This window comes from Oncorhynchus nerka, linkage group LG20 (assembly GCF_034236695.1).
Source record: "Oncorhynchus nerka isolate Pitt River linkage group LG20, Oner_Uvic_2.0, whole genome shotgun sequence".
Classification (NCBI taxonomy): domain Eukaryota; kingdom Metazoa; phylum Chordata; class Actinopteri; order Salmoniformes; family Salmonidae; genus Oncorhynchus; species Oncorhynchus nerka.
In genome coordinates, this window is record NC_088415.1 from 25,211,096 (window position 1) to 25,235,742 (window position 24,647).

The 24,647-nt window shown below is 44.4% G+C and overlaps 1 protein-coding gene across 1 annotated transcript; it reads left to right on the forward strand.

The window, feature by feature from the left end:
- Positions 1-24,578, forward strand: LOC115102121 (collagen alpha-3(IX) chain-like). The gene is made up of 32 exons (XM_029621720.2): positions 1-306; positions 1,536-1,604; positions 3,102-3,137; positions 3,240-3,311; positions 3,739-3,792; positions 5,997-6,032; positions 6,374-6,397; positions 6,566-6,619; positions 7,261-7,314; positions 7,571-7,612; positions 7,761-7,817; positions 8,073-8,126; positions 8,230-8,283; positions 8,474-8,527; positions 8,670-8,723; positions 8,877-8,930; positions 9,133-9,186; positions 9,264-9,317; positions 10,117-10,170; positions 10,759-10,803; positions 14,178-14,231; positions 14,369-14,422; positions 15,240-15,293; positions 15,387-15,458; positions 18,250-18,285; positions 18,604-18,648; positions 18,767-18,799; positions 22,417-22,563; positions 22,682-22,736; positions 22,853-23,035; positions 23,270-23,347; positions 23,524-24,578. The coding sequence occupies exons 1-32, from the start codon at positions 241-243 to the stop codon at positions 23,706-23,708; spliced, it is 2,037 nt and encodes a 678-aa protein (XP_029477580.1). The 5' UTR covers positions 1-240; the 3' UTR covers positions 23,709-24,578.
- The last annotated feature ends 69 nt before the right edge of the window (positions 24,579-24,647 follow it).

Consider the following 24,647-nt stretch of genomic DNA (forward strand, 5'->3'; position numbering starts at 1 on the left):
GCTCTTCCATCAATCGTCCCCACCCCTCCCTCATCCCTCTCTACAGTACGACTGAGCTCAGCCCCTTCGGCTGGAGGCTCGGGTTTATCTGGAATCAACGTCAAAGCCATTCAGGAGCCGCGCGCTGTAAAGTGAAGAAGCGGTCTGTCACGAAACCTGGGGGAGAGCGAGCGATAAGGACTGGGAACTGAGCTTTACTTTTTCCGTGTAAACTCGGATTTGAGGGGCAAGCGGGGAGCCATGGCTATGTTTTCAGCTCTCGGGCTGCTCTTGCTGTGCCAGCTTTTGACATCATCCACAGCCCAGGTAAGTGGTGACTTTGGGGCGCCCGTTATCAATCCATGCCTGCTGTTTTCATCCGCTACCCTGTGTTCGAAGTTGCGGGAAGTAGCTACTTTGTAAACTGCCTGATGTATTTAGAGGCATTTGAAAACTAGCATGAGGTTATTCTCATTCAGTTCCTAGTTTCTGCTTTAGGCTACCCTGTGGGTGTAAATGTGACAGTCTAATCCTTCCATAGTAATTAGGCTACCTGTAAGGCAGCTACCTGCACGTTTGTTAGGCTATTTACCATCGATTTTGACATGAACATGTGACCCAGTTTTAGACAGCGGTGATGTATAGACGATTTCGTTTATGTTCCTGCGTTTGTATTTGTTTTATAAGGTTGTAGGATATATAAGGTGTCGATTGAAGCAATGCGGTCAAATTGTACAGATTAAGCAAACTCACTATCCATTTGTTTATTTAATCGTACACAGGTGTCCGTGAAGGACTGTCTTTGCATTAATTCTTTTTCATTTACTTGCACGTTTCTGGAGTCGGGGTTATGTTTTCCTTGAGGTTGAGGAATGCAGAACCTGGAGACCAGTGGCCTGTGCACAATGACACCTTTGTTCATTCAGCCGTGGTCCTGGGAAGCTCTAGGAAGAACGAAAGCTTATTTTTTGCAGTCTTATTTCAAATACACTCTTTGTATGAATTATTTGTGATATGTTCATCCTTTTATTACACTTAAATTATGAGTTTGTGACCCCATGATTTATTCACACTGTCTATGCGTTATTTGGGGCATTTCTGCGTCAGTGCGCATGGTTGTTTAACGGTTATTTGATTCGCATAGCCTTGGCATCATATTTTGTAGTACATATTAATATTTTTCACATTCTTACAACGGAATCAGGGAAATGTATGTTTACTTTGTTGTATTTTATTGTTTAGGAGATGAAGAGATGCATTATAACCTTGCCTACTGCAACCTGCAAAATGTGACCACTTATTTGTGTTCTGAATAATGATGTACGATCAATTCACACTTATTCGACCACTTTCAAAGTATTTTAGGCTTTTTTGTTGTTGGTGGTGTAATTGTATCCTGTCTGTTTTCATCCTTAATGCGCACATTCCTTCCATGTCCATTTTAACAGTAGCCTAGACATAAGCAGTTTGATTTTAGGCCATTTATAGCATGATGATCACTGTTTTCCGGGAATTTTTGTTGTATTGATTATTGAGGTCATGGTTTTGTGTTGCAGAGACCCGGCCCACGAGGAGCAGTCGGGCCGTCAGGACCCCCGGGACCCGATGGAAAGGATGGCACTGATGTGAGTTAGCCAGACACCGATACATGTGGGGTTCTCTTATTGGTTTTGAGACCACTACCACTGTAAGGTAGTGGAGTGTTGTAGTAGAGCAGAGATTTGCCATCCAATTACTGATTTAAATTGTCGTCATGGCTGAGGCAATCAAGAAACTTGTCACTTTAGCACTTTCATTTCACAACGAATTTGAACAGTTACCTACGTGGATCTACAGTACATTAAGCTTTATGCCAATTGTTTATAGGGAAGGTGTTGTCTTTTGATCCTAATAATAATGAAAGTAGTTTAAGTTTCTACAATTTATTAGAGAAAAATATCTAAATCAAATGGACTGAAAATCCAAGTATGACTGATATTATTTTTCTAATCAAGTTTATTAAATTTCCCATCATTGATAAGCGGTGTTTCAATATGGCCCTTGCAGTACAATTGTGGTCAAATGCTCTCTAGTAATCCAGTTTATAACATATTGACTCCTCCCACTGAGAGTCAAATCCCTGTGCCACAGGTATTTATTTGGTAATCATTAAACACTCTGCACACAGGCCTCCTATTGGCCAGACAGACAGATATGGGAAAAGCCATAAATCGCAACTTAAACCAGACATCAAGTCCATATTTATACTATATGATAGAGGGGAAATTGGATTATGTGCTTAAAAACAAAAATAACTTCTACAAAAATGTCATTTGTTAACAACTTTACTGATCATAACAGAAATTCCATAAATTTGATATACATTCTGTATCTTTATGTCTATCAATTTTGTGTGTATTATATTTTATGTCTTGAATACTTGTGTTGCTTTGGTGGAGTAAAGTCAATTCACCACAGCTTGGAAGACCAGCCAGCCATACAGAGGACCCATTCATTCATACTCTACGAGAGCATCTAAAGTTACCCCTCTCACCTCCTCCCCTTCCCTACCCCCTGTCCAAACCAACTGGAGGCTTTCATCATGTGACCACTCTGCTCCGTCAGGTCAATTTTAGCACTGTTTATTTCTCTCCACTGCCCATTGGGAGATTTAGGGCAGAAGGACTGTCTTTGCAGCAATTCTTTTTCATTTACTTGCACGTTTCTGGAGTCGGGGTTATGTTTTCCTTGAGGTTGAGGAATGCAGAACCTGGAGACCAGTGGCCTGTGCACAATGGCTACCAGTCGGTCTATCACTGTTAGCCATTCCATTTATAGCTCTAGGGTGGGTTTCGTTTCAGTTGTGTTTCGATTGAACTTTTATGAGGAAAAAAAATGGCCAGAAGGATGTCCATATTTCACAACTTTCTGCTGAAATGGTGTTAGTCTTTAAACACACACACACACACACACACACACACAGAGTAATTGAGTAACATTTGTAACTAGATTTGTATTCACAGACAACTTATTTAAGAGTATGGTATGTTCAAAATCTGTCCAATTTTCCAGACTGAAATCAAAGGCAGATGCCTCTTAAACGTGTCCTTTTGGAATTTTATGTTGTTTCTTTTGATTAACAGGGCAAAGATGGCCCGGCTGGACTTTCAGGAAAAGCTGTGAGTATAACAACAGAACAGACCCTTTTACAACAACAGATCAACAACCCAATTGTGTAGGGTGTGTGATTATTATAACACTGAGCTGTCCCAATGTTTTAGGGACCCAAGGGGAAAGCAGGGGGAGCAGGAGGACCAGGGAACCCAGGCCTGCCTGGCCTCCCTGGGGTGGATGTAAGTGACCTGTAGAAACTCACACACACAAACTGGTCCTGTTATAGATGCGTAAAAGATTGGCTGAATTGCTGTAGAACTCAGTTGCTGTAGAACCTATTAGATAAACAGTAGTTTGAGGCTATGTATCTCAAGCTGTAGTCTTTGACAGTTGCTTAGACTGCTTCCCAGTATTCAGTGTATCCCATTGTATAATTAATTACCTGGAGTCGACTGATTTTGACTGAACCGATATTACCTGCATTCATGCATACAGAGCGAGTAACCTGTCCTCTAGAACAAGTGTGAGCAATTGGCTCATAGCTTCCTCTTGTTAGAGAACTTGATAAGAACATTATATGTCTGCCATCTATCTAAACAGTTGAATTGAGCAATTTACAGAAATAGCACAATATAATGTTTCCATGATGTTGTCATTCTTCCTCAGGGATTGACAGGTGCTGATGGGCCTGCTGGGAAAGACGGTCCTCCGGGGGAGGTGGTAAGTGAAGTGCCTCTCCCTCTCCGGGTTCCTGGCTGTTTACCCCTGGATGTGCCCCATTGACTTTAATGACCTCTTCAACTGAAGACTGCCCCTCTGGGCAGTTAAGTGTATATTTCAATCACCCACTAAAGAAAAAAAAAACGCACAGAGATACAGAGTGACAAAGTCAATAACCATTCGAGGTTCTTCAGTTTGCTCAGTTTATCAAAACACATACAGAGAGCTGGTCACATTATGACCTTAGGCTGAGGAAGGTACCACTCTTTCCTCTATGCATCATTACTGTATGACCCTCCAGAATAGAGAGAGAGGGGTTTAGTTACAGTGTGCTTCTTGGAGAGACCTTGGTGGGCTAAAGCTGGTACCTACTCAGGCCTCTGTTTTCTCCCTGTCGGGACGGATTTGTCGAACAGGCTCTGACCCTTTGTGGGAATGTTTTTAATGAGAGATCGGGTGATTCTGAGTCAGATTTATCTGCCGCTGGCCGCTGCTTCCCTAATCCCACCCGGAATGCGCACAGCTTCCCACCAAACCGGCCCAGACTGTAGGAAATAGAGGGATCTGCAGCTTGGTTGCTATTGGAAAAAATAAATCCCGTTATCCCCAGAGGAAGGCATGAAAGTACTACACTGTTATCTAGCACCACAGGACTGGTTATGGTTAAGTGTTGGGAGTTATGCATTAAATAGTAGGTTAAAGGGTGTTAAAAAGGTTCTGTGATTACAACTTGAAGGGTGTAAATGGCTCCACTGTCAAGGTGGAGGCAGCCCTCTGCAATTCAACTAATTAGTCCCATTAATCAGGATGTGAGTGTTAACTGACTGCCTAATTACCTGGATTAAATGTGCCGTGCTGCAATTGGTTTAAACCCTGTCTGATATTTCCTGGCTAACATCCATGTACTAATGGGGTGAAGGTTGACAAGCTTGGGCGTTCTCTCCCTCCCCCTGAGGAATATGGACTGAAACTGTTTTCAGAGAAGAACTCCCTTTCTCTGTCAAGACATATCGACCACCTCCCCAAAACATTCAGTCGATAATGAGATGCACCGATGCTCTTTGACACCCATATGCAGCGTCTTTACTGCTTAGAGTAGGGAAGGATACTGTATATTTTTACTGTTAAATCCCAGTAATTCATGTGTGCTTTGTTGTGGCAGTGAAGACTTCAGCCTCACTTTGCACAAAGGTTAGTGTCGTTTCATGGACCTTAGTTCAAATCAAGCAGATAACATTAGAGATACTGAGAATAACAGTAAAGAGAGGAAAAGGGAAAACTAACCGCCATACATTACATTCCATACATCACAGGAGACATACAGGCGTGTAGCTGTATGTGTGTGCATATCCGTGCGTATGTGTACAGGTGCATGAGTGATGTGACTATACATGTGTGAGTGAGTGTGTGCAAGTGTCTTACTGTGTATGTGTTAGTATGTGCAGTTGTACACCGGTCTACACTCATCAAATGAAAAGTCAGCGGACACAGGGTGGAATGCAGTGTGGGTTGCTGTGTATGTGTTAGTATGTGCAGTTGTACACCGGTCTACACTCATCAAATGAAAAGTCAGCGGACACAGGGTGGAATGCAGTGTGGGTTGCTGTGTATGTGTTAGTATGTGCAGTTGTACACCGGTCTACACTCATCAAATGAAAAGTCAGCGGACACAGGGTGGAATGCAGTGTGGGTTGCTGTGACACCACTGTGTTAAGTCTGATTGTACGTCTTTTTCTCCCTCACACCACACAGACACTCCAAACACAGCTGAGATCGAGTGGGATTGAGGAGGACAGAGGAGGGGTTGGAGGGCAAAGGAGGGGATGTGAGGGGGAATGAAAGTGTGGACAGGAAAAGCAAAATAAAATAAGGAAAGCATCGGATGGAGTGGGGGGTGGTACATCTTTATTAGGCTCTTGCTGTGGGTCATATGAGTGTCACTGCAGCACAGGGTCTGTTGTTTATAATAATGTAATAATTGCAATTGTTTCTCACCTATGTGGACTAAGTCAGTTGGTCTAGTTTTGGCTCACTGATACATGACTCAATGCTGACACATGTCATCCCCTCCCAAAGTTCTCGAAACAATTTTGGCACAAGAACATGGAACTAATGTTTTAGGTTTTTAACCTAGTTCTCACCTAGTCTCATGTTTCATTTGATCTGTTGAAGTCGTCTGAGGGGTTGTCTCTGTGTTTCTACAGGGCGACGCTGGACCTTCTGGGCCAGGTGGACCTCCTGTAAGTACTGTTAAATCTTCCACCACTGTTACATGCCATCAACGTCACCTATATCAGAACACCCCCTCACCTGTCCATATTCATAACCTCCATTACACCCCCTCACCTGTCCACATTCATAACCTCCATTACACCCCCTCACCTGTCCACATTCATAACCTCCATTACACCCCCTCACCTGTCTACAGCTAAACCCATAACTAGGGCCAAGAGTGTTTCCTGGTCAGGTCACATGGCCAAGAAACATGCTGGGCTCTACCTACAAGAGACACACCGATGTGGGAGTGTACACAAACTGATGTGTATGTATGTCTTAATATGCCTTTCCCTGTCTTCCATAGGGCAGAGGGAGACCAGGAGCTCCAGTGAGTACAGATGATTATAAACAGTTTTCTTATGTTGTCACTTTGTGTGTGTGTGGATCTTTTTGCATGTATATGTGTGTCTTATTATACATTTATGCATGTGTTTGCGTGCATGAATGCTTGCGTGTGTGTGTGTGCTCTCACCTAACCCATTTCTATTGTTTCCAGGGGCCACCTGGAGCCAATGGGCTTGAGGGCGGAATCGGGCCACAGGGACCAGCGGTGAGTGAAGACCAATTAATTAATCAATCCCGATTTTAAGAAAGATGTCAAACAGACAGAAAACAGGGAAATATACACTTAACCAGCTGTGTAATATGCTCTTTGACTGCCGCTACTGGATATCTAGTGGACTGACTGCTAATTCATGATTAAGTAATCAAGTTGGCAGGTTAACTGTTTAACCACTGAATGACAAACAAACAAAGTCTGCAGTACCAGAAGCATGATCACTCCAGGACCAAGGCTAGAGACCTCTGACAGACAGGCATGTCTCTTCAGTCCAATCCTTTTTAAATAAACCTCTGCTTGAATCAACCAACAATGACCGTTTACAGTAGTCAAGTGGGAGAATCAGAATGCCCATGAGTGGAGGGGGTCCTGTTAGTGGGCTACCCCAGCATAAGGTCTCATCTCTGTGGGGAGAGGTCCCTGGACTGAGAACTAGGACTGATTGGAGTGATCATGATTTCAGTTGAGTTTCTTATCAGAGTCGCTGACCAGGGGTGCAGCAAGGAAGAGTCAGCTTTGATTTAGTTTAACATGATGAGGGTAGGGGAAATGTGACTCTATGCACTGATTTTGTGCAGTTTATATGCAAATTAATCCTGTTGATTGACCTGTGTGTTCTCTCTCTCTCCCAGGGCCCTGAGGGTCTTCCAGGATTATCCGGGCCTCCCGGCCCTGATGGACCACCAGTAAGAACAGAACATCCACATTATCTGCTGATTTTTCACATTAGTGAAATCCCCCATTGTCATTGTTTAACTGCCATCAGTCAGTGCATCCATGTACTACCACCTAGTGGATTTCTAGAGCATAATTGCAGTTTTCACAAGGAATGGAGATGAATGGCCTCAGATGTGGGGTGAAGAAATGCTTAAAGAAAGAAAGGTGGAAATGTTACTCATTCATTTATATATTAATCTAAATGTCATTCTCTACCTTTCTAAGGGTCTTCCTGGGGCTCTCCCTGATGGCAGTGGAGATCTGTTGGTAAGTGTCAGAATGTTTTTTTAGACCCAACTCATTTAAGGACATGAACCCTGTACTGTACTGACTGCTATGCACAACATTGAACAGCAGTGTGACATTATTTTTACTACATAACTACCTAATGCAGTGTTGTCTGTCCCCTTTATAGTGTCCTGCCATCTGTCCTCCTGGCCCCTCTGGCCCTCCAGGAATGCCTGGATTCAAGGTGGGTACAGGACATTGTCGCCGCAGATAAAACAATGAGCCAGATATTTCACCGGGTGTATAAATGTGAAGCATCCGGTTGGCGTTTCCACCACTCACTACCAAACGTGTCAGCAAAACTAACTGTTGTATCTCTCCCTCTCCCATCATCTACCCCTCTGTCTTTCTCTATATCTCACCATCCATCTCTAAATATGTATGCCTTGCTTCTTCTGTCTCTTTCCTTTCATCATTCCCTCTCTCTATCTTTATTTAGGGTCACACAGGGCACAAAGGAGATAAGGGAGAGCTCGGGAAAGATGGAGAGAAGGTGAGATCAGAGTTGAAAGAGTGAAAATCAGAGTATTTGACTAGTCTGAAGTCTTTATCCAGATGTTAACTATGTGTTGTTAACTGCGTGTCCTCTCTCCCAGGGTATTGCTGGCCCACCTGGTCCTCCAGGGATTCCCGGCACTGTCGGCCTGCAGGTGAGTTTTGTCACCTAATGTGGTTCAAAACACGGACATTTCTATCTGTTGGCTGTCCGTTTACAATGTCGATTCCTTTCTGCCTGAGCCCTGATGTGTGAATGCTATGCACTGTTAAATGTTCTAATTGGTTCCGATGGTTATGATTGATTCTGCTGGTCACTAACCATCCTGTGCTGTTGTTTCCCAGGGTCCTCGTGGTTTGAGGGGACTTCAGGGCCCAATGGGGGCAGTAGGAGACAGGGTGAGTACCACGCCTCTGAAGGTATTTGTCAAGATCTCTGTAATTTACAGACCAGCACTTCAATGGGCTGCAGTGGAAACTTGATGTGCTCTCAGTTTTACTGATTAAAATGCATTAAATCTCTTTGTCTCTCTCTTTTTAGGGTTTACCAGGTTTCCGAGGCAAACCTGGTACTGCTGGCATCATCGGCAAGACAGTGAGTCTCTCCTTGTTTGTACTGTCTGTTGAGGAGTGTATAACTCGTACTGCACAAGGCATACACTTCGGTGCTGATCTTTATGTCATTGTGTTAGATGTCTGCCATTGGTCCCATCAATAAAAAGCTCTGTGTGTCATTTGATAATTCCAGGGTGATGCTGGAGAGAGAGGACCAGAGGGATTTAGAGGGCCAAAGGGAGAGATTGTGAGTAAATAATACACATACAGTATACATTTTTGTATTTATATTTGCATGTCTGATAACTGTCATTTCTAATCCAACAGCAGACTAAACAGTCATATGATGGTAAATGGTGTGAGTACAGGGGATTTTAAAGGATCTAATGTTGTGCTACAAACAGTTCATTGCAGGTACTGTAACATTGTTTTTCATCATTTCTCAACAGGGCAAAATTGGTCCAAAGGGAGTTTCTGGCGGAGCAGGACCCAAAGGGGAGCCTGTAAGCCATAAAATACAAATCTCTATTGATAACAGATATCTTGGACCCCTGACCAACAGTGTTTCTCTCTCCTGCAGGGCATCCCAGGCAGAGACGGGAAAGATGGCACCCAGGGACTGGACGGCGAGAAGGTAAAGTGGCACCCTTTTCTCCCAGCATGCTCTCTGCTCTCTTTCCCATGAGTCCACAGTGAGGGTGTGGCTGATATATTTTACCAGGTTAGTCTCATTGAGATGATCAATCTATTTTACAATGGAGACATGGCCAAAATAGCAGCACACAAAGTTGCAAACACACTTATAACATAAAACACAAAGCACTATAGTTTTAAAAACATAAATGTACACAGCAAGATGGTTTGGGAAAGTGTGGTGCAACTACAGATGTAGGATTTTTATTTGAGCCAGTTTGCTACATCAGGAAGATAATCCTCCTGCAGCAACAGGAAATGTGAATTATTATGTGGATTATAATTAATGGACATTTTTGTAGGGGTTGACCCATGTTCATTATGGTAAATCAAGTCAGACATTTTTCAAGTTTAAATGAACTTTTTAGAAGCTTTTTTAAACTTCGAATACACTAAAAATCTCAGCAACAGAAAAGTTAACAAATTAAGATCCTACATATGTATGGGTCAAAACATTGACAGCCCCCCACTTCATTTTCTATCATAATGTTTATCCTATTGTAGCATTAAACTCATTAAAAGGGACGAGCTCCTGTAATTTCAGGACCTTTTGAAGCTTGTTCCAAGTGGAAGGGGCAGACAACTGGAAAGCTTTTTTTCCTTAGTTCTGTACGAGCCTTAAGAACAATCAACAAAACAGTCATGTGGACACAGGCGATAGTTTTCATTTGTCAGCTCCACATTGTCCAGCAATCTCAATTTTTTTATGACATAGTGACAGTGTTTCTCTGCGTTGCCAGGGAGACGCTGGACGGAATGGGGTACCCGGTGAGAAAGGACCCAACGGCCTTCCTGTGAGTATCGAGCATTACATTATCTAGCGTCCCACTGTGTAGGGTTAGTTGGCCATTATCGGTTAGTGTCCCACTGTACCTCCTACTGGGAGATGCCCTTACACACTCTGATTCTCTTACACACTCTAATGACTACACAGACAGAGATGCTTTCCATTTGGTTAGTACCTCTGTACTCTGTATGGATTTTCAATTCCAATAGGGCGGCAGGATGGTTAGCCTAGTGGTTAGAGAGTTGGACTAGTAACCGAAAGGTTGCAAGTTCAAATCCCCGAGCTGACAAGGTACAAATCTGTCGTTCTGCCCCTGAACAGGCAGTTAACCCACTGTTCCATTGAAAATAAGAATTTGTTCTTAACTGACTTGCCTAGTTAAATTAATATAGACATTCTCACATCTCAAATAGACAACAGTTAGTGCCTCTATGCTCTGCAGTAAAGAACACAGGACAGAGTAGACTCAAGAAATATATACTAACTAGCCCTTAACTCTGTCTCCCACCTTGTGTTAACCAGTCCCGAGTCCCATGGCATCATATTACTACTGTGGACACTACTCCAGAGTCATGTTTCTATGTCTGTATTTCAGGGTTTACAAGGGAAGGCTGGCGCAAAGGGCGCCAAAGGAGGAGTTGTGAGTATGGCAACAATGCATAACTAAGTCATGAAGATAGTGATTTCATGAAGACAGGGATATGATGTCAATGAGGCCATAAATAGAATGATATCATAGTTATAAGAGCAATGTCACAATCAGTGGGTGTCAAACACACAACATAAATGCCTAGAAGGACCTAATAATGTCCATTAGTCCACACTGTGACAGCTATGAATAAACAGTGACGTTAAAAAGATTGTGGCACAGCATACACAGTGATGTCATATGTCCAATGATGTCATATGCACATAATTCAGATAGGAATGTCATAAAGACTCATATCAATAATGTCATACAGGTGTGCCACATCATTGGTCATGTCAGAAATGTTTTGTGATGTCAGAAATGTTTTGTGATGTCATAAAGCCAGTGATGTCACATTGATATTGTGTAATGAAAGAATGGAATCATACTGAAAAATAGGGGTAGGGTTACGATTGTAGTGAATCAAAGGACCATGAATGTAATAAGAAACCTTAGGTGCTGGCTTAAGGCCGGTAGCAACCACTTTAGAATTTCTGGTCAGAACAAGGATGAGACGGATGTCCAGGTTAATGGGAGTTTAATGGAAGAAGATGTCCACATTTACACACATCTGACCACTCATGGTTCAGATAACTGAGAATCATGTCCAGTGAGAACTGACTATGTGGTCGTTTAGATGCACACATAATTAAACATCAGGGATTCAGTCTAAAGGAGAAAAAGTTCAGCCCGAGGGAAAACTTTGGAAGTGCTCATCAGGATGGGGAAAGCACGTTTCTGACCACACAGCGTGCTGGGGTCATAGACTAACTGAAACTGAAGTCCCGGGAATCAAGGCCACTGATAAGCTGAAGGAGATGTGGTGATAATTATTTGGTGTGACCTTGACCAGTAAGGCACTAACAAAAGTGGGGGTCCTCTGAATGGGAGACTAAGCTGCCCGACTAGAACTAACCATAAAAGATGGCTAGAATCAGCTGACAGAAGCTGGATGTTTTAACACATACAGCTAATGATGTCACAACTGATATCATAGGATCAGAGAAACAGCCAGTGATGTCATAATCAGTGATCTCATAAATATGTACAGGGATGTCATACAGCCAGTGATGTCACAAATTGTATCATACAATAAGAGAAACCATACAGACAGTGATGTCACAAATTACATCACACTTTCAGGAAAAATATATAGACAGTGATGTCATAAATTATATCATACAATCAGATGAATCATTTAGCCAATTGCAGTACATTTACATTTACATTTAAGTAATTTAGCAGACGCTCTTATCCAGAGCGACTTACAAATTGGTGCATTCACCTTATGACCTCCAGTGGAACAGTAGTGCATCTAAATCTTTTCAGGGGGAGGGGGGGGTGAGAGGGATTACTTTATCCTATCCTAGGTATTCCTTAAAGAGGTGGGGTTTCAGGTGTCTCCGGAAGGTGGTGATTGACTCCGCTGTTCTGGCGTCGTGAGGGAGTTTGTTCCACCATTGGGGGGCCAGAGCAGCGAACAGTTTTGACTGGGCTGAGCGGGAACTGTACTTCCTCAGTGGTAGGGAGGCGAGCAGGCCAGAGGTGGATGAACGCAGTGCCCTTGTTTGGGTGTAGGGCCTGATCAGAGCCTGGAGGTACTGAGGTGCCGTTCCCCTCACAGCTCCGTAGGCAAGCACCATGGTCTTGTAGCGGATGCGAGCTTCAACTGGAAGCCAGTGGAGGGAGCGGAGGAGCGGGGTGACGTGAGAGAACTTGGGAAGGTTGAACACCAGACGGGCTGCGGCGTTCTGGATGAGTTGTAGGGGTTTAATGGCACAGGCAGGGAGCCCAGCCAACAGCGAGTTGCAGTAATCCAGACGGGAGATGACAAGTGCCTGGATTAGGACCTGCGCCGCTTCCTGTGTGAGGCAGGGTCGTACTCTGCGGATGTTGTAGAGCATGAACCTACAGGAACGGGCCACCGCCTTGATGTTAGTTGAGAACGACAGGGTGTTGTCCAGGATCACGCCAAGGTTCTTAGCGCTCTGGGAGGAGGACACAATGGAGTTGTCAACCGTGATGGCGAGATCATGGAACGGGCAGTCCTTCCCCGGGAGGAAGAGCAGCTCCGTCTTGCCGAGGTTCAGCTTGAGGTGGTGATCCGTCATCCACACGGATATGTCTGCCAGACATGCAGAGATGCGATTCGCCACCTGGTCATCAGAAGGGGGAAAGGAGAAGATTAATTGTGTGTCGTCTGCATAGCAATGATAGGAGAGACCATGTGAGGTTATGACAGAGCCAAGTGACTTGGTGTATAGCGAGAATAGGAGAGGGCCTAGAACAGAGCCCTGGGGGACACCAGTGGTGAGAGCACGTGGTGTGGAGACGGATTCTCGCCACGCCACCTGGTAGGAGCGACCTGTCAGGTAGGACGCAATCCAAGCGTGGGCCGCGCCGGAGATGCCCAACTCGGAGAGGGTGGAGAGGAGGATCTGATGGTTCACAGTATCGAAGGCAGCCGATAGGTCTAGAAGGATGAGAGCAGAGGAGAGAGAGTTAGCTTTAGCAGTGCGGAGCGCCTCCGTGATACAGAGAAGAGCAGTCTCAGTTGAATGACTAGTCTTGAAACCTGACTGATTTGGATCAAGAAGGTCATTCTGAGAGAGATAGCGGGAGAGCTGGCCAAGGACGGCACGTTCAAGAGTTTTGGAGAGAAAAGAAAGAAGGGATACTGGTCTGTAGTTGTTGACATCGGAGGGATCGAGTGTAGGTTTTTTCAGAAGGGGTGCAACTCTCGCTCTCTTGAAGACGGAAGGGACGTAGCCAGCGGTCAGGGATGAGTTGATGAGCGAGGTGAGGTAAGGGAGGAGGTCTCCGGAAATGGTCTGGAGAAGAGAGGAGGGGATAGGGTCAAGCGGGCAGGTTGTAGGGCGGCCGGCCGTCACAAGACGCGAGATTTCATCTGGAGAGAGAGGGAGAAAGAGGTCAGAGCACAGGGTAGGGCAGTGTGAGCAGAACCAGCGGTGTCGTTTGACTTAGCAAACGAGGATCGGATGTCGTCGACCTTCTTTTCAAAATGGTTGACGAAGTCATCTGCAGAGAGGGAGGAGGGGGGGAGGGGGAGGAGGATTCAGGAGGGAGGAGAAGGTTGCAAAGAGCTTCCTAGGGTTAGAGGCAGATGCTTGGAATTTAGAGTGGTAGAAAGTGGCTTTAGCAGCAGAGAGAGAAGAGGAAAATGTAGAGAGGAGGGAGTGAAAGGATGTCAGGTCCGCAGGGAGGCGAGTTTTCCTCCATTTCCGCTCGGCTGCCCGGAGCCCTGTTCTAGTCGTAGTCAGTAAAGACCATAAGCCACCACATAACCATTCCCCTTTCCTTCCCAGGGTGACCCAGGAGAGATGGGAGAGGCAGGGCCATCTGGAGAGCCAGGTATTCCTGTATGTATCTGATGGGCTTCTGGGGCACTTGTGGGGTATTTCAGGGGTTTCTGTATTGTGGGTAATTTTGTTACAATGCAGTCATGGTGTATCAGCTCCTCTCAACTGCCTGCACTATCATCTGACTCCTCCCACAGGGCGACATTGGTATTCCAGGAGAGAGGGGCGAGGCGGGACCCAGAGGAGTGGCTGTAAGTAGTCTAGGTCAAAGTACAATACTATGGAAACATGGCAGCATCCACCTGTTAAGATGCCAGTGGGTAGAGTGGAGCCATACACCAATCAGAATAGTAGTCAACATAGCATTAGAACGCATGGTTAAAACAGACTCCTGGTAGGAAAAATCTGTTTCATATCTTCATGGGGCTATATATGATGATTGAGAGAGGATAAAGATGAAAACTTCCACTTATTAGTTAAATGATAAAACACAATAGTTTGTGATTAACTAGGAGACTGTTGCATAGTAACGTACAACATGTTCTTACACACATGGGAAAATATAGTCCCATACCACTCCATATACAGCTATTCTCCTCCAGTGAGATGGAGGCCGTAGGGAAGACGGGAATGTATGAAATAGGGATGGAGGAAAGAGGGTCAGAGACAGAGGGGTCTTTGTCTTTGGTTCCCCATCAGAACCCCAGAGGGAGGGAATGCAGGATACAGCCTTGGGTCTAAAGCCAGGTGGCACTTCCCCATCACAGCTGGGTGCAGTGTCACTTTCAAAGCATTCCTCAGATAAGACATATTCAAACAAGTGATTTTATCAACTTCTACACAAATTATGACTCTTGTGCCTCTCATCACACACAACTGCAATATCCTCCTCTTTCAAAGTTATAAACACAATCATGTCCTGCTTTATTGTAGTCTCATAAAGGCAAGGTTTGGTAATATTGGATGAGGGAATGCAGGTCTGTGTCACAGGTCAGGCTAAGATTTACTTCCATTGTCTTTAGGCCCTCGTGTACTTCCTATTGTGCTAACATGATGTGCGTTTCCTAGGGGGGTGTCGGACCAGTGGGCAACATCGGGGTTCAGGGCAGCAAAGGCTTCCAGGTCAGTAGCATGATAGGATACGGAATGAGGTGTCCCACCAAATATCAATTGAATGTTGGAGTGTTCTTATGGTGTCTATGTCATATTCAACAGGGAATAAAGGGGGCTCTTGGTGACCCTGGCCTTCCCGGACCAACCGGGATTCGCGGCGGATTTGGTGAGAGGGTGAGTGTGACTCCGAACAGAATGCTTACTGGCCAAAGACCTCTCTGAAGTGACCAAAAGTGGTGTCCACCCCAGGGATTTGAACCGCTCACCATGTGGTTCCAAGCCCAAACATCCCTATCAACTACACTGATGTCCTTGTGTGAATAAACAAGGCCTTTTACTTGTAGCGGGGCGGCAGGGTAGCCTAGTGGTTAGAGCGTTGGACTAGTAACCGGAAGGTTGCAAGTTCAAACCCCCGAGCTGACCAGGTACAAATCTGTCGTTCTGCCCCTGAACAGGCAGTTAGTTAACCCGCTGTTCCTAGGCCGTCATTGAAAATAAGAATTTGTTCTTAACTGACTTGCCTGGTTAAATAAAGGTAACATTTTTAAAAATTAAAAAAATTACTTGTAGCTATGCCTTTTAAAACTGATTAGAACTCTTGACCAACTGACCCAATATTGTCTTGAGTTAATGAGTCCATCCACTGGAGACATTTCTGTCAATGAAAATCCCTTAACTAGAGAGCCTTTAACACACAACCTAACCAACACACACACACACACACACACACACACACACAGAACATGTTAGGGCATGATTGTTAAGGCTGCATTTACACACAAACACCAACTGGACTTTGAAAGACAAAAATGTCCCCTAGAAGGCATCCCCCCACCACTCCTAGTCCAATACCTACATTTGAAGTCGGAAGTTTACATACACTTAGGTTGGAGTCATTAACTCGATTTTCAACCACTCCACAACTTTCTTGTTAACAAACTATAGTTTTGGGAAGTCGGTTAGGACATTTACTTTGTGCATGACACAAGTAATTTTCCCAACAATTGTTTACACAATTCCAGTGGGTCAGAAGTTTACATACACTAAGTTGACTGTGCCTTTAAACAGCTTGGAAAATACCAGAAAATTATGTAATGGCTTTAGAAGCTTCTGATAGGCTACTTGAAATCATTTGAGTCAATTGGAGGTGTACCAGTTGATGTATTTCAAGGCCTACCTTCAAACTCAGTGCCTCTTTGCTTGACATCATGGGGAATCAAAAGAAGGCAATTTTCAAACGCCTGAAGGTATCACGTTCATCTGTACAAACAATAGTACGCAAGTATAAACACGATGGGACCATGCAGCCATCATACCGCTCAGGATGGAGACGCGTTCTGTCTCCTAGAGATGAACATACTTTGGTGCAAAAAGTGCAAATCAATCCCAAAACAGCAGCAAAGGACCTTGTGAAGATGCTGGCGGAAACAGGTACACAAGTATCTATATCCTCAGTAAAACGAGTCCTATACCGACATAACCTGAAAGGCCACTTGGCAAGGAAGAAGCCACTGCTCCATAACAGCCATAAAAAAGCCTGACTACGGTTTGCAACTGCACATGGGGACAAAGATCGTACTTTTTGGAGAAATGTCCTCTGGTCTGATGAAACAAAAATAGAACTGTTTGGCCATAATGACCATCGTTATGTTTGGAGGAAAAAGGGGGAGGCTTGCAAGCCGAAGAACACCATCCCAACCGTGAAGCACGGGGGTGGCAGCATCATGTTGTGGGGGTGCTTTGCTGCAGAAGGGACTGGTGCACTTCACAAAATAGATGGCTTCATGAGGCAGGAAAATTATGTGGATGTATTGAAGCAACATCAGCCAGGAAGTTAAAGCTTGTTCGCAAATGGGTCTTCCAAATGGACAATGACCCCAAGCATACTTCCAAAGTTGTGGCAAAATGGCTTAAGGACAACAAAGTCAAGGTATTGGAGTGGCCATCACAAAGCCCTGACCTCAATCCTATAGAAAATGTGTGGGCAGAACTGAAAAAGCGTGTGCGAGCAAGAAGGTCTACAAACCTGACTCGGTTACACCAGCTCTCAGAAGGAATGGGCCAAAATTCACCCAACTTATTGTGGGAAGCTTGTGGAAGGCTACCCGAAACATTTGACCCAAGTTAAACCATTTAAAGGAAATGCTACCAAATACAAATTGAGTGTATGTACACTTCTGACCTACTGGGAATGTGATAAAATAAATAAATCATTCTCTCTACTATTATTCTGACATTTCACATTCTTAAAATAAAGTGGTGATCCTAACTGACCTAAAACAGGGAATTTTTACTAGGATTAAATGTCAGAAATTGTGAAAACTGAGTTTAAATATATTTGGCTAAAGTGGATGTAAACTTCTGACTTCAACTGTACATATACGGTTGAATTACTTGTGTCATGCACAAAGTAGATGTCCTAACCGACTTACCAAAACTATAGTTTGTTAACAATATATTTGTGGAGTGGTTGAAAAAGGAGTTTTAATGACTCTAACCTAAGTGTATGTAAACTTCTGACTTCAACTGTTTTTTACACAGAAACATACACTGCAGCGTGCGTGCGTACACACACACACACACACACACATAGTTCCTCCTGCCAGGCCCATGAAGAGCAGAGCATTATGTGCTTATAACCTGGTGCAGTGTGGGCTCACTCAGAATCAGAACATTATTATAGGGTGGAGCCTTGGCAGTGTGTATTCATACTGTAACGAAAGGTAACATAGCCAGCCTCCTGTTCAGGAGCCGAGGGCAGAACAAAGCCTGGCTTTATCCAGCTCCTAGGCTGCCCCACTCCACTCCACTCCACAACCCACCACACCTCCATCCCTCTCTCCATCTCACTCCGCACACACAGCCTGCCATCTATCAAGCCATGCGCTCTGCTACTGGACTTCACAACCACGGACTCATAGCCATTTCTCTCTCTCCTCACTCTCTCGTTCTGTTTCTCTCACAGGGTCCAGTTGGAGCATCGGGCCCTAAAGGAGACATGGTACACTTGTAGCTCCTTACATTTGGGGTCAAATTAAGCTAAGAATGATAATACCATAGTAACCCTCTTCCCACTGTCTTCATTCAGTTTGATATTGGGGATTTTCTGTCTCTTAAGGGGTTCAGAGAGAATATTGTCAAAAAGATAATGGGAAAGGTTATGGAGTTGGGGATATGGATTTATGGGCTCATTATGGAAGATAATGTGAGGGTATATTTGACTTTTGTAGGCACATAACGATACATTATATTTTCTATGGAAGCTCCCATGCACACCCAATTGTTGTTATTCAAATATTCACTTGTGTTTTCTGTTCAGGGCATGGCAGGAGCTGATGGTTTGCCCGGGGAGAATGGAGAACCTGTAAGTTATCCTTCATATTTTAAATTCCGTCAAATGAATATACATTCAATCAATGAAAACATGTATGTCATCCAATTTCCTTTGTCTTATTTGTCAACAATCTTTTGGTCATTCTCAGGGTCCATTTGGTCCAGTTGGCCAAAAAGGAGAGGTGAGTTATCTTTTCATCTTTATCCAAACTGTGGAGTATATCCTTGCCAGTGTAAAAAGTATAGGTCCTAGTTCCCAACTCTCTACATTGAGACACATTTTACTGACAACTTTGTATCTCTAATACAGTAGATAACGACCAAAAACATTGCAATCACATTCATTTATTAGGAGTACAGCCAAACCCCTACTTAGTTGGGCTTACTAGACCAGTCTATCATTGTCCCTTTCTCACTATCTTACATAACATCTTTTGCACTTTCCATTATTATTGCCTCTCTCCCATCTATCTTTTCCCTCTCAAATCAAATTTTATTGGTCACATACACATGGTTAGCAGATGTTAATGCGAGTGTAGCGAAATGCTTGTGCTTCTAGTTCCGACGGTGCGGGAAAGAATAAGAATATGTACATATAAATATATGGATGAGCGATGGCCGTGTGACATACATATGAGATGAGTAATGTAGGGTATGTAAACATTATATAAAGTGGCATTGTTTAAAGTGACTAGTGATACATTTTATTACATCCAATTTTTTATTATTAAGGTGGCTAGAGATTTGAATCAGTATGTTGGCAGCAGCCACTCAATGTTAGTGATGGCTGTTTAACAGTCTGATGGCCTTGAGATAGAAGCTGTTTTTCAGTCTCTCGGTCCCAGCTTTGATGCACCTGTACTGACCTCGCCTTCTGGATGATAACGGGGTGAACAGGCAGTGGCTCGGGTGGTTGTTGTCCTTGATGATTTTTTTGGCCTTCCTGTGACATCGGGTGTTGTAGGTGTCCTGGAGGGTAGTTTGCTCCCGTTGATGCGTTGTGCAGACCTCACTACCCTCTGGAGAGCCTTACGGTTGTGGGCGGAGCAGTTGCGGTGACACAGCCCGACAGGATGCTCTCGATTGTGCATCTGTAAAAGCTTGAGTGTTTTCAGTGACAAGCCTGTTGTGCCTTCTTCACCACGCTGTCTGTGTGGGTGGACCATTTCAGTTTGTCTGCAAAGTGTACGCCGAGGAACAATCCACATTCTCCACTACTGTTCCATCGATGAGGATAGGGGGTGCTCTCTCTGCTGTTTCCTGAAGTCCACGATCATCTCCTTTGTTATGTTGACGTTGAGTGTGAAGTTATTTTCCAGACACCACACTTCGAGGGCCCTCACCTCCTCCCTTTAGGCCATCTCATCGTTGTTGGTAATCAAACCTACCACTGTAGTGTCGTCTGCAACCTTGATGATTGAGTTGGAGGCGTGCATGGCCACGCAGTCATGGGTGAACAGGAGAGGGCTGAGAATGCACCCTTGTGGGGCCCCAGTGTTGAGGATCAACGGGATGGAGATGTTGTTTCCTACACATCACCTGGGAGTGGCCCGTCAGAAAGTCCAGGACCCAGTTGCACAGGGTGGGGTTGTGACCCAGTGTCTCGAGCTTAGTGATGAGTTTGGAGGGTACAATGGTGTTAAATGCTGAGCTGTAATCGATTAACAGCATTCTTACATAGGTATTCCTCTTGTCCAGATGGGTTAGGGCAGTGTGATTGCGTCCTCTGTGGACCTATTGGGGCGGTAAGCAAATTGGAGTGGGTCTAGGGTGTCATGTAGGGTGATATGAGCCTTGACTAGTCTCTCAAAGCACTTCATGATGACGGAAGTGAGTGCTACGGGGCGATAGTCGTTTAGCTCAGTTACCTTAGCTTTCTTGGGAACAGGAACAATGGTGGCCCTCTTGAAGCATGTGGGAACAGAAGACTGGGATAGGGATTGATTGAATATGTCTGTAAACACCAGCCAGCCAGCTGGTCTGCGCATGCTCTGAGGACGCTTCTAGGGAATGCTGTCTGGGCCGGCAGCTTTGCGAGGTTAACACGTTTAAATGTTTTCCTCACGTTGGCTGCGGTGAAGGAGAGCCCGCAGGTTTTGATAGCGGGCCGTGTTAATGGCACTGTATTGTCCTCAAAGCGAGCAAAGAAGTTGTTTAGTTTGTCTGGGAGCAAGGGGTCAGTGTCCGCAATGGGGCTGGTTTTCTTTTTGTAATCCGTGATTGACTGTAGACTCTGCCACATACGTCTCGTGTCAGAGCCGTTGAATTGCGACTCTACTTTGTCTCTATACTGATGCTTAGTTTGTTTGATTGTCTTGCAGAGGGAATAGCTGCATTGTTTGTATTCGGTCATGTTTCTGGTCGCCTTGCCATGATTAAAAGCAGTAGTTCACGCTTTTAGTTTTGCGTGATTGCTGCCATCAATCCACGGTTTCTGGTTGTGGAAGGTTTTAATAGTCACTGTGGGTACATCATCGATGCACTTGCTAATAAACTCGCTCACCGAATCAGTGTATGTTGTTGTCTGAGGCTATCTGGAACATATCCCAGTCTACGTGATCGAAGCAATCTTGAAGCGTGGAATCAGATTGGTTGGACCAGCGTTGAACAGACCGGAAGAAACCGGATGGCTGTACCGACTCTGATAACGTATCCCAAGTGAGCCATGATTCTGTGAAACAGAGAATGTTACAATCTCTGTCTCTCTGGAAGGCAACCCTTGCTCGAATTTCGTCTAACTTTGTTGTCAAGAGACTGGACATTGGCGAGTAGTATACTCAGGAGCGGTGAGCGATGTGCCCGTCTAAGGAGCCTGACCAGAAGACCGCTCCGTCTGCCCCTTCTGCGGTGCCGTTGTTTTGGGTTGCCTACTGGGATCCGATCCATTATCCTGTGTGGTGGTCCAAACAGAGGAACCGCTTCGGGAAACTCGTATTCCTGGTCGTAATGTTGTTAAGTTGACGTTGCCCGTATATCCAATAGCTCTTCCCGGCTGTATGTAATAAAACTTCAGATTTCCTGGGGTAACAGTGTAAGGAATAATAAATTTAAAAAATAAAACACTGCAGTTTCCTAAGAACGCAAAGCAAGGTGACCATCTCTGCCTGCTGCGCCATGTCTGATGTGTTGCCAGAGATGTGGTGTTGCTACTAAGCGCTGGTGCCCAGGCCAGACTGCAACGCACAAACTCATTGCACGGGATCCTCCCATTCTAGGATTAGCTGGATTAATTGGCTTGCTGTACGGTTGCTTTAGTGTTATTAGCTCACTCTCTGCCATCCCCACAGAAGAGAAGGAAGCTACGATAATCTGCAGCAGTTTGCCTTACAATTAATGTAATTACAGCCAAGGCGCTGATGTGGCTCAACAACTCTCCATGGTGCTAGCTAGCTACAGTAACTCTGACACTTATGAGCTATTGTTGTGTTCATTAGATTAATTATCAAGTGATACAACACCATATACACTCCCACACTGATGTTCTCAAGGGACTGCACAACTTTATTTATTATTTTGGGGGGAAATGGCCAGGCCTACAGTTTTTACTTCATAGAAAACTTTTGACAAGTCAGGTAGTTTATTTTTCCAGGGTCACCTAAAATTAACTGCTGAACCAGCTCTGAGGCGAAGGGAACAATTGAGCTGTCTGATTCCCTCAGATCAAGATGTCGGAGAAGTTAATTCTTCCACAGAGTGCAATAGACCAACACTTTCATTCCTCACAACTGAACATCTGTTTGACATTTACTGAGTGAACGCAAGAGCTGTAGATTCGATTTTTGTTGGTTTGTGTTTACAGTCTGGGAAGCGTGGCGAGCTGGGACCTAAAGGTGTTGTGGGACCACAGGGAGAGCTCGGAGCCAGAGGGGTTCCTGGGAAACCAGGCCTAATGGGCTTCCAGGGTGAACAGGGTCTGCCTGGAATCGCTGGCAAGATTGGTGTTCCCGTGAGTAACCAGGGATAATACCTCGATCCCTGTAAACTTGGTGTCCCTGCGCCAAGAATGCCCCGGATTGATGACACCTGCTGAATGAAATGTCTGTCTTTTCTGCATCTGTTTTCAGGGTAAACTGGCAAGTGAACAGCACATTAGAGAATTGTGTGGATCTATGATTGATGGTGAGGATTTTGGAGATCAAAAGGGCTGTAGTGTCCTTGTTTAAATGACCAAAAAAGGACATTAGCTTATTTTTTACAGGAATGTGTTTGCAAATGTATCCTCTGTCCTTCCTCAGATCAGATTGCACAGCTGGCTGCCAACCTCAGAAGGCCCCTGTCCCCTGGCCAAGTGGGTCGCCCCGGTGCTGCCGGACTTCCAGGGAAAGTAGGAGAGACTGGGTCTATCGGTCACCCCGGCTCCCGTGGACCTCCTGGCTACAGAGGACTGCCTGGAGACCTGGGAGATCCCGGTCCCAGAGGTAAGTAACAGGAGATACACAGGTCCATGTCAAGAACATACTCAAAATGTCTGCCTTTCTGATCAGCACAGCACAATGGACTTACAGAGAGTAACTTTGCAGCATAGAACATACTGTATATCTCATAAGAAGTGTACAGACAAGTGTGACCATCTCTATGTTGGGCCTATTGCAATTTGTAGCGCCAATAGATTACCTTCTTTTAGTAACATTTGTTTTCTGTCTCTTCAACAGGTGATCTTGGTGAACAGGGTGACAAGGGACCCATCGGAAAGGCCATCGAAGGGCCCATTGGAGACCAAGGATACCAAGGTATGACAGTTTATACACTGTGCATTCACAGTGAGTGGTTTGGGAAGTTGCATCAGTATACTGTCCCTTTTGTGGGACACCTGAACCTATATTGGAGAGAGTAGTGCCGGTTTCCCTGTTTAAATCAATGTATCCCTGTTGGTAAACTTGGCTCATTCCCTACATTGTGCCTGTAGGTATCCCAGGAGTGCTTGGAATCGTCAAAGACGGGCGTGACGGATCCCCAGGAGATCCAGGTGAGCCTGGAGAGGCAGGTAGGACAGGAAGGACTGGGCACTCGGGCTCCCCAGGAATCTGTGACACTACCGCCTGCCAGGGGGCAAATGTCCATGGGAAAACCTCCAATCCAAAGAACCATTAAACATTACTTCCCTCATCCCGGAACTAGCCCCCCCCGGGTGGTGAAAAAGAGGAAGAGGAGGAGAGAAGACAAGTCATTTTCCTCTTGAATGTATTTAAAACAAGACGGGAACAGTAACAACAGATGTGAGATTTATTTTGAGAGGAAGAGGACATCCCAAGAGGAAAAGAGCAGTTTGGGAAAACAGAGAAGAAACAAAGACAAAATCTAGAATCCATCCATCTATGAAGTGGACAAAGCTGATTAAACGTTTCACAAGAGCACACATGCAATCGTGTCAAATACCATTGAAAGTAAATGACAATTTAACAAAAAAACTGAAAAATAACTTTACTGGAAAAGTGCTTATAGGCCATTATTTTCAAAAACATTTGTGTAAAAATATGTACTTTAGTTGTTTCACCCCCTGTCTGGAAGATAACTCTCCAACACTAAAACTGTGATTGTCCTTGCAGTGAATGTGTCAAGGTCCTTTCTGCTTAGACCCGAGTGTTCCCTCACAGGACAAGCTTACAAAATGTAAAATAAGAAGATGTGCCAAGGAGCTTTGGGTGGACTAACAGGCAATGAAGAAACCTATGTGCCCCGATTTTGTATATTGATGCAACCACGTTATTTTCCAACTCTTGCTAGACTAGTTTTTTTTATGTTGTCAAGTTTATTTGTTGTCCTTTCCTTTTTTCACGATTACATGTTTGATTTAAAAATCTCTTCCATTAAGTTTTGAAAATAAAGAAATGTGGATGCATCAGAAATTGTAATTGTAGAATAACTCATTAACGATTTGTGCTTTCTTTTTTATTTTTGCAATGACCACATCCACTTTGTACCGGTGCTGTAACTATTAAATATACATGACTTTAAATACTATTTATTATTTGTGGGTGACTGTTGTATGTACAGTAAGTTGCTACAGCACCATGTTGTAAGAAATAACAA

Excerpts from the sequence above, each read along its gene's own strand:
- LOC115102121 (XM_029621720.2), top strand. The coding sequence starts at position 241 with ATGGCTATGTTTTCAGCTCTCGGGCTGCTCTTGCTGTGCCAGCTTTTG. Across the intron at positions 1,605-3,101 it reads ATGGAAAGGATGGCACTGAT|GGCAAAGATGGCCCGGCTGG; the intron begins GTGAGTTAGCCA and ends TTTGATTAACAG. Across the intron at positions 18,800-22,416 it reads CAGTTGGCCAAAAAGGAGAG|TCTGGGAAGCGTGGCGAGCT; the intron begins GTGAGTTATCTT and ends TTGTGTTTACAG.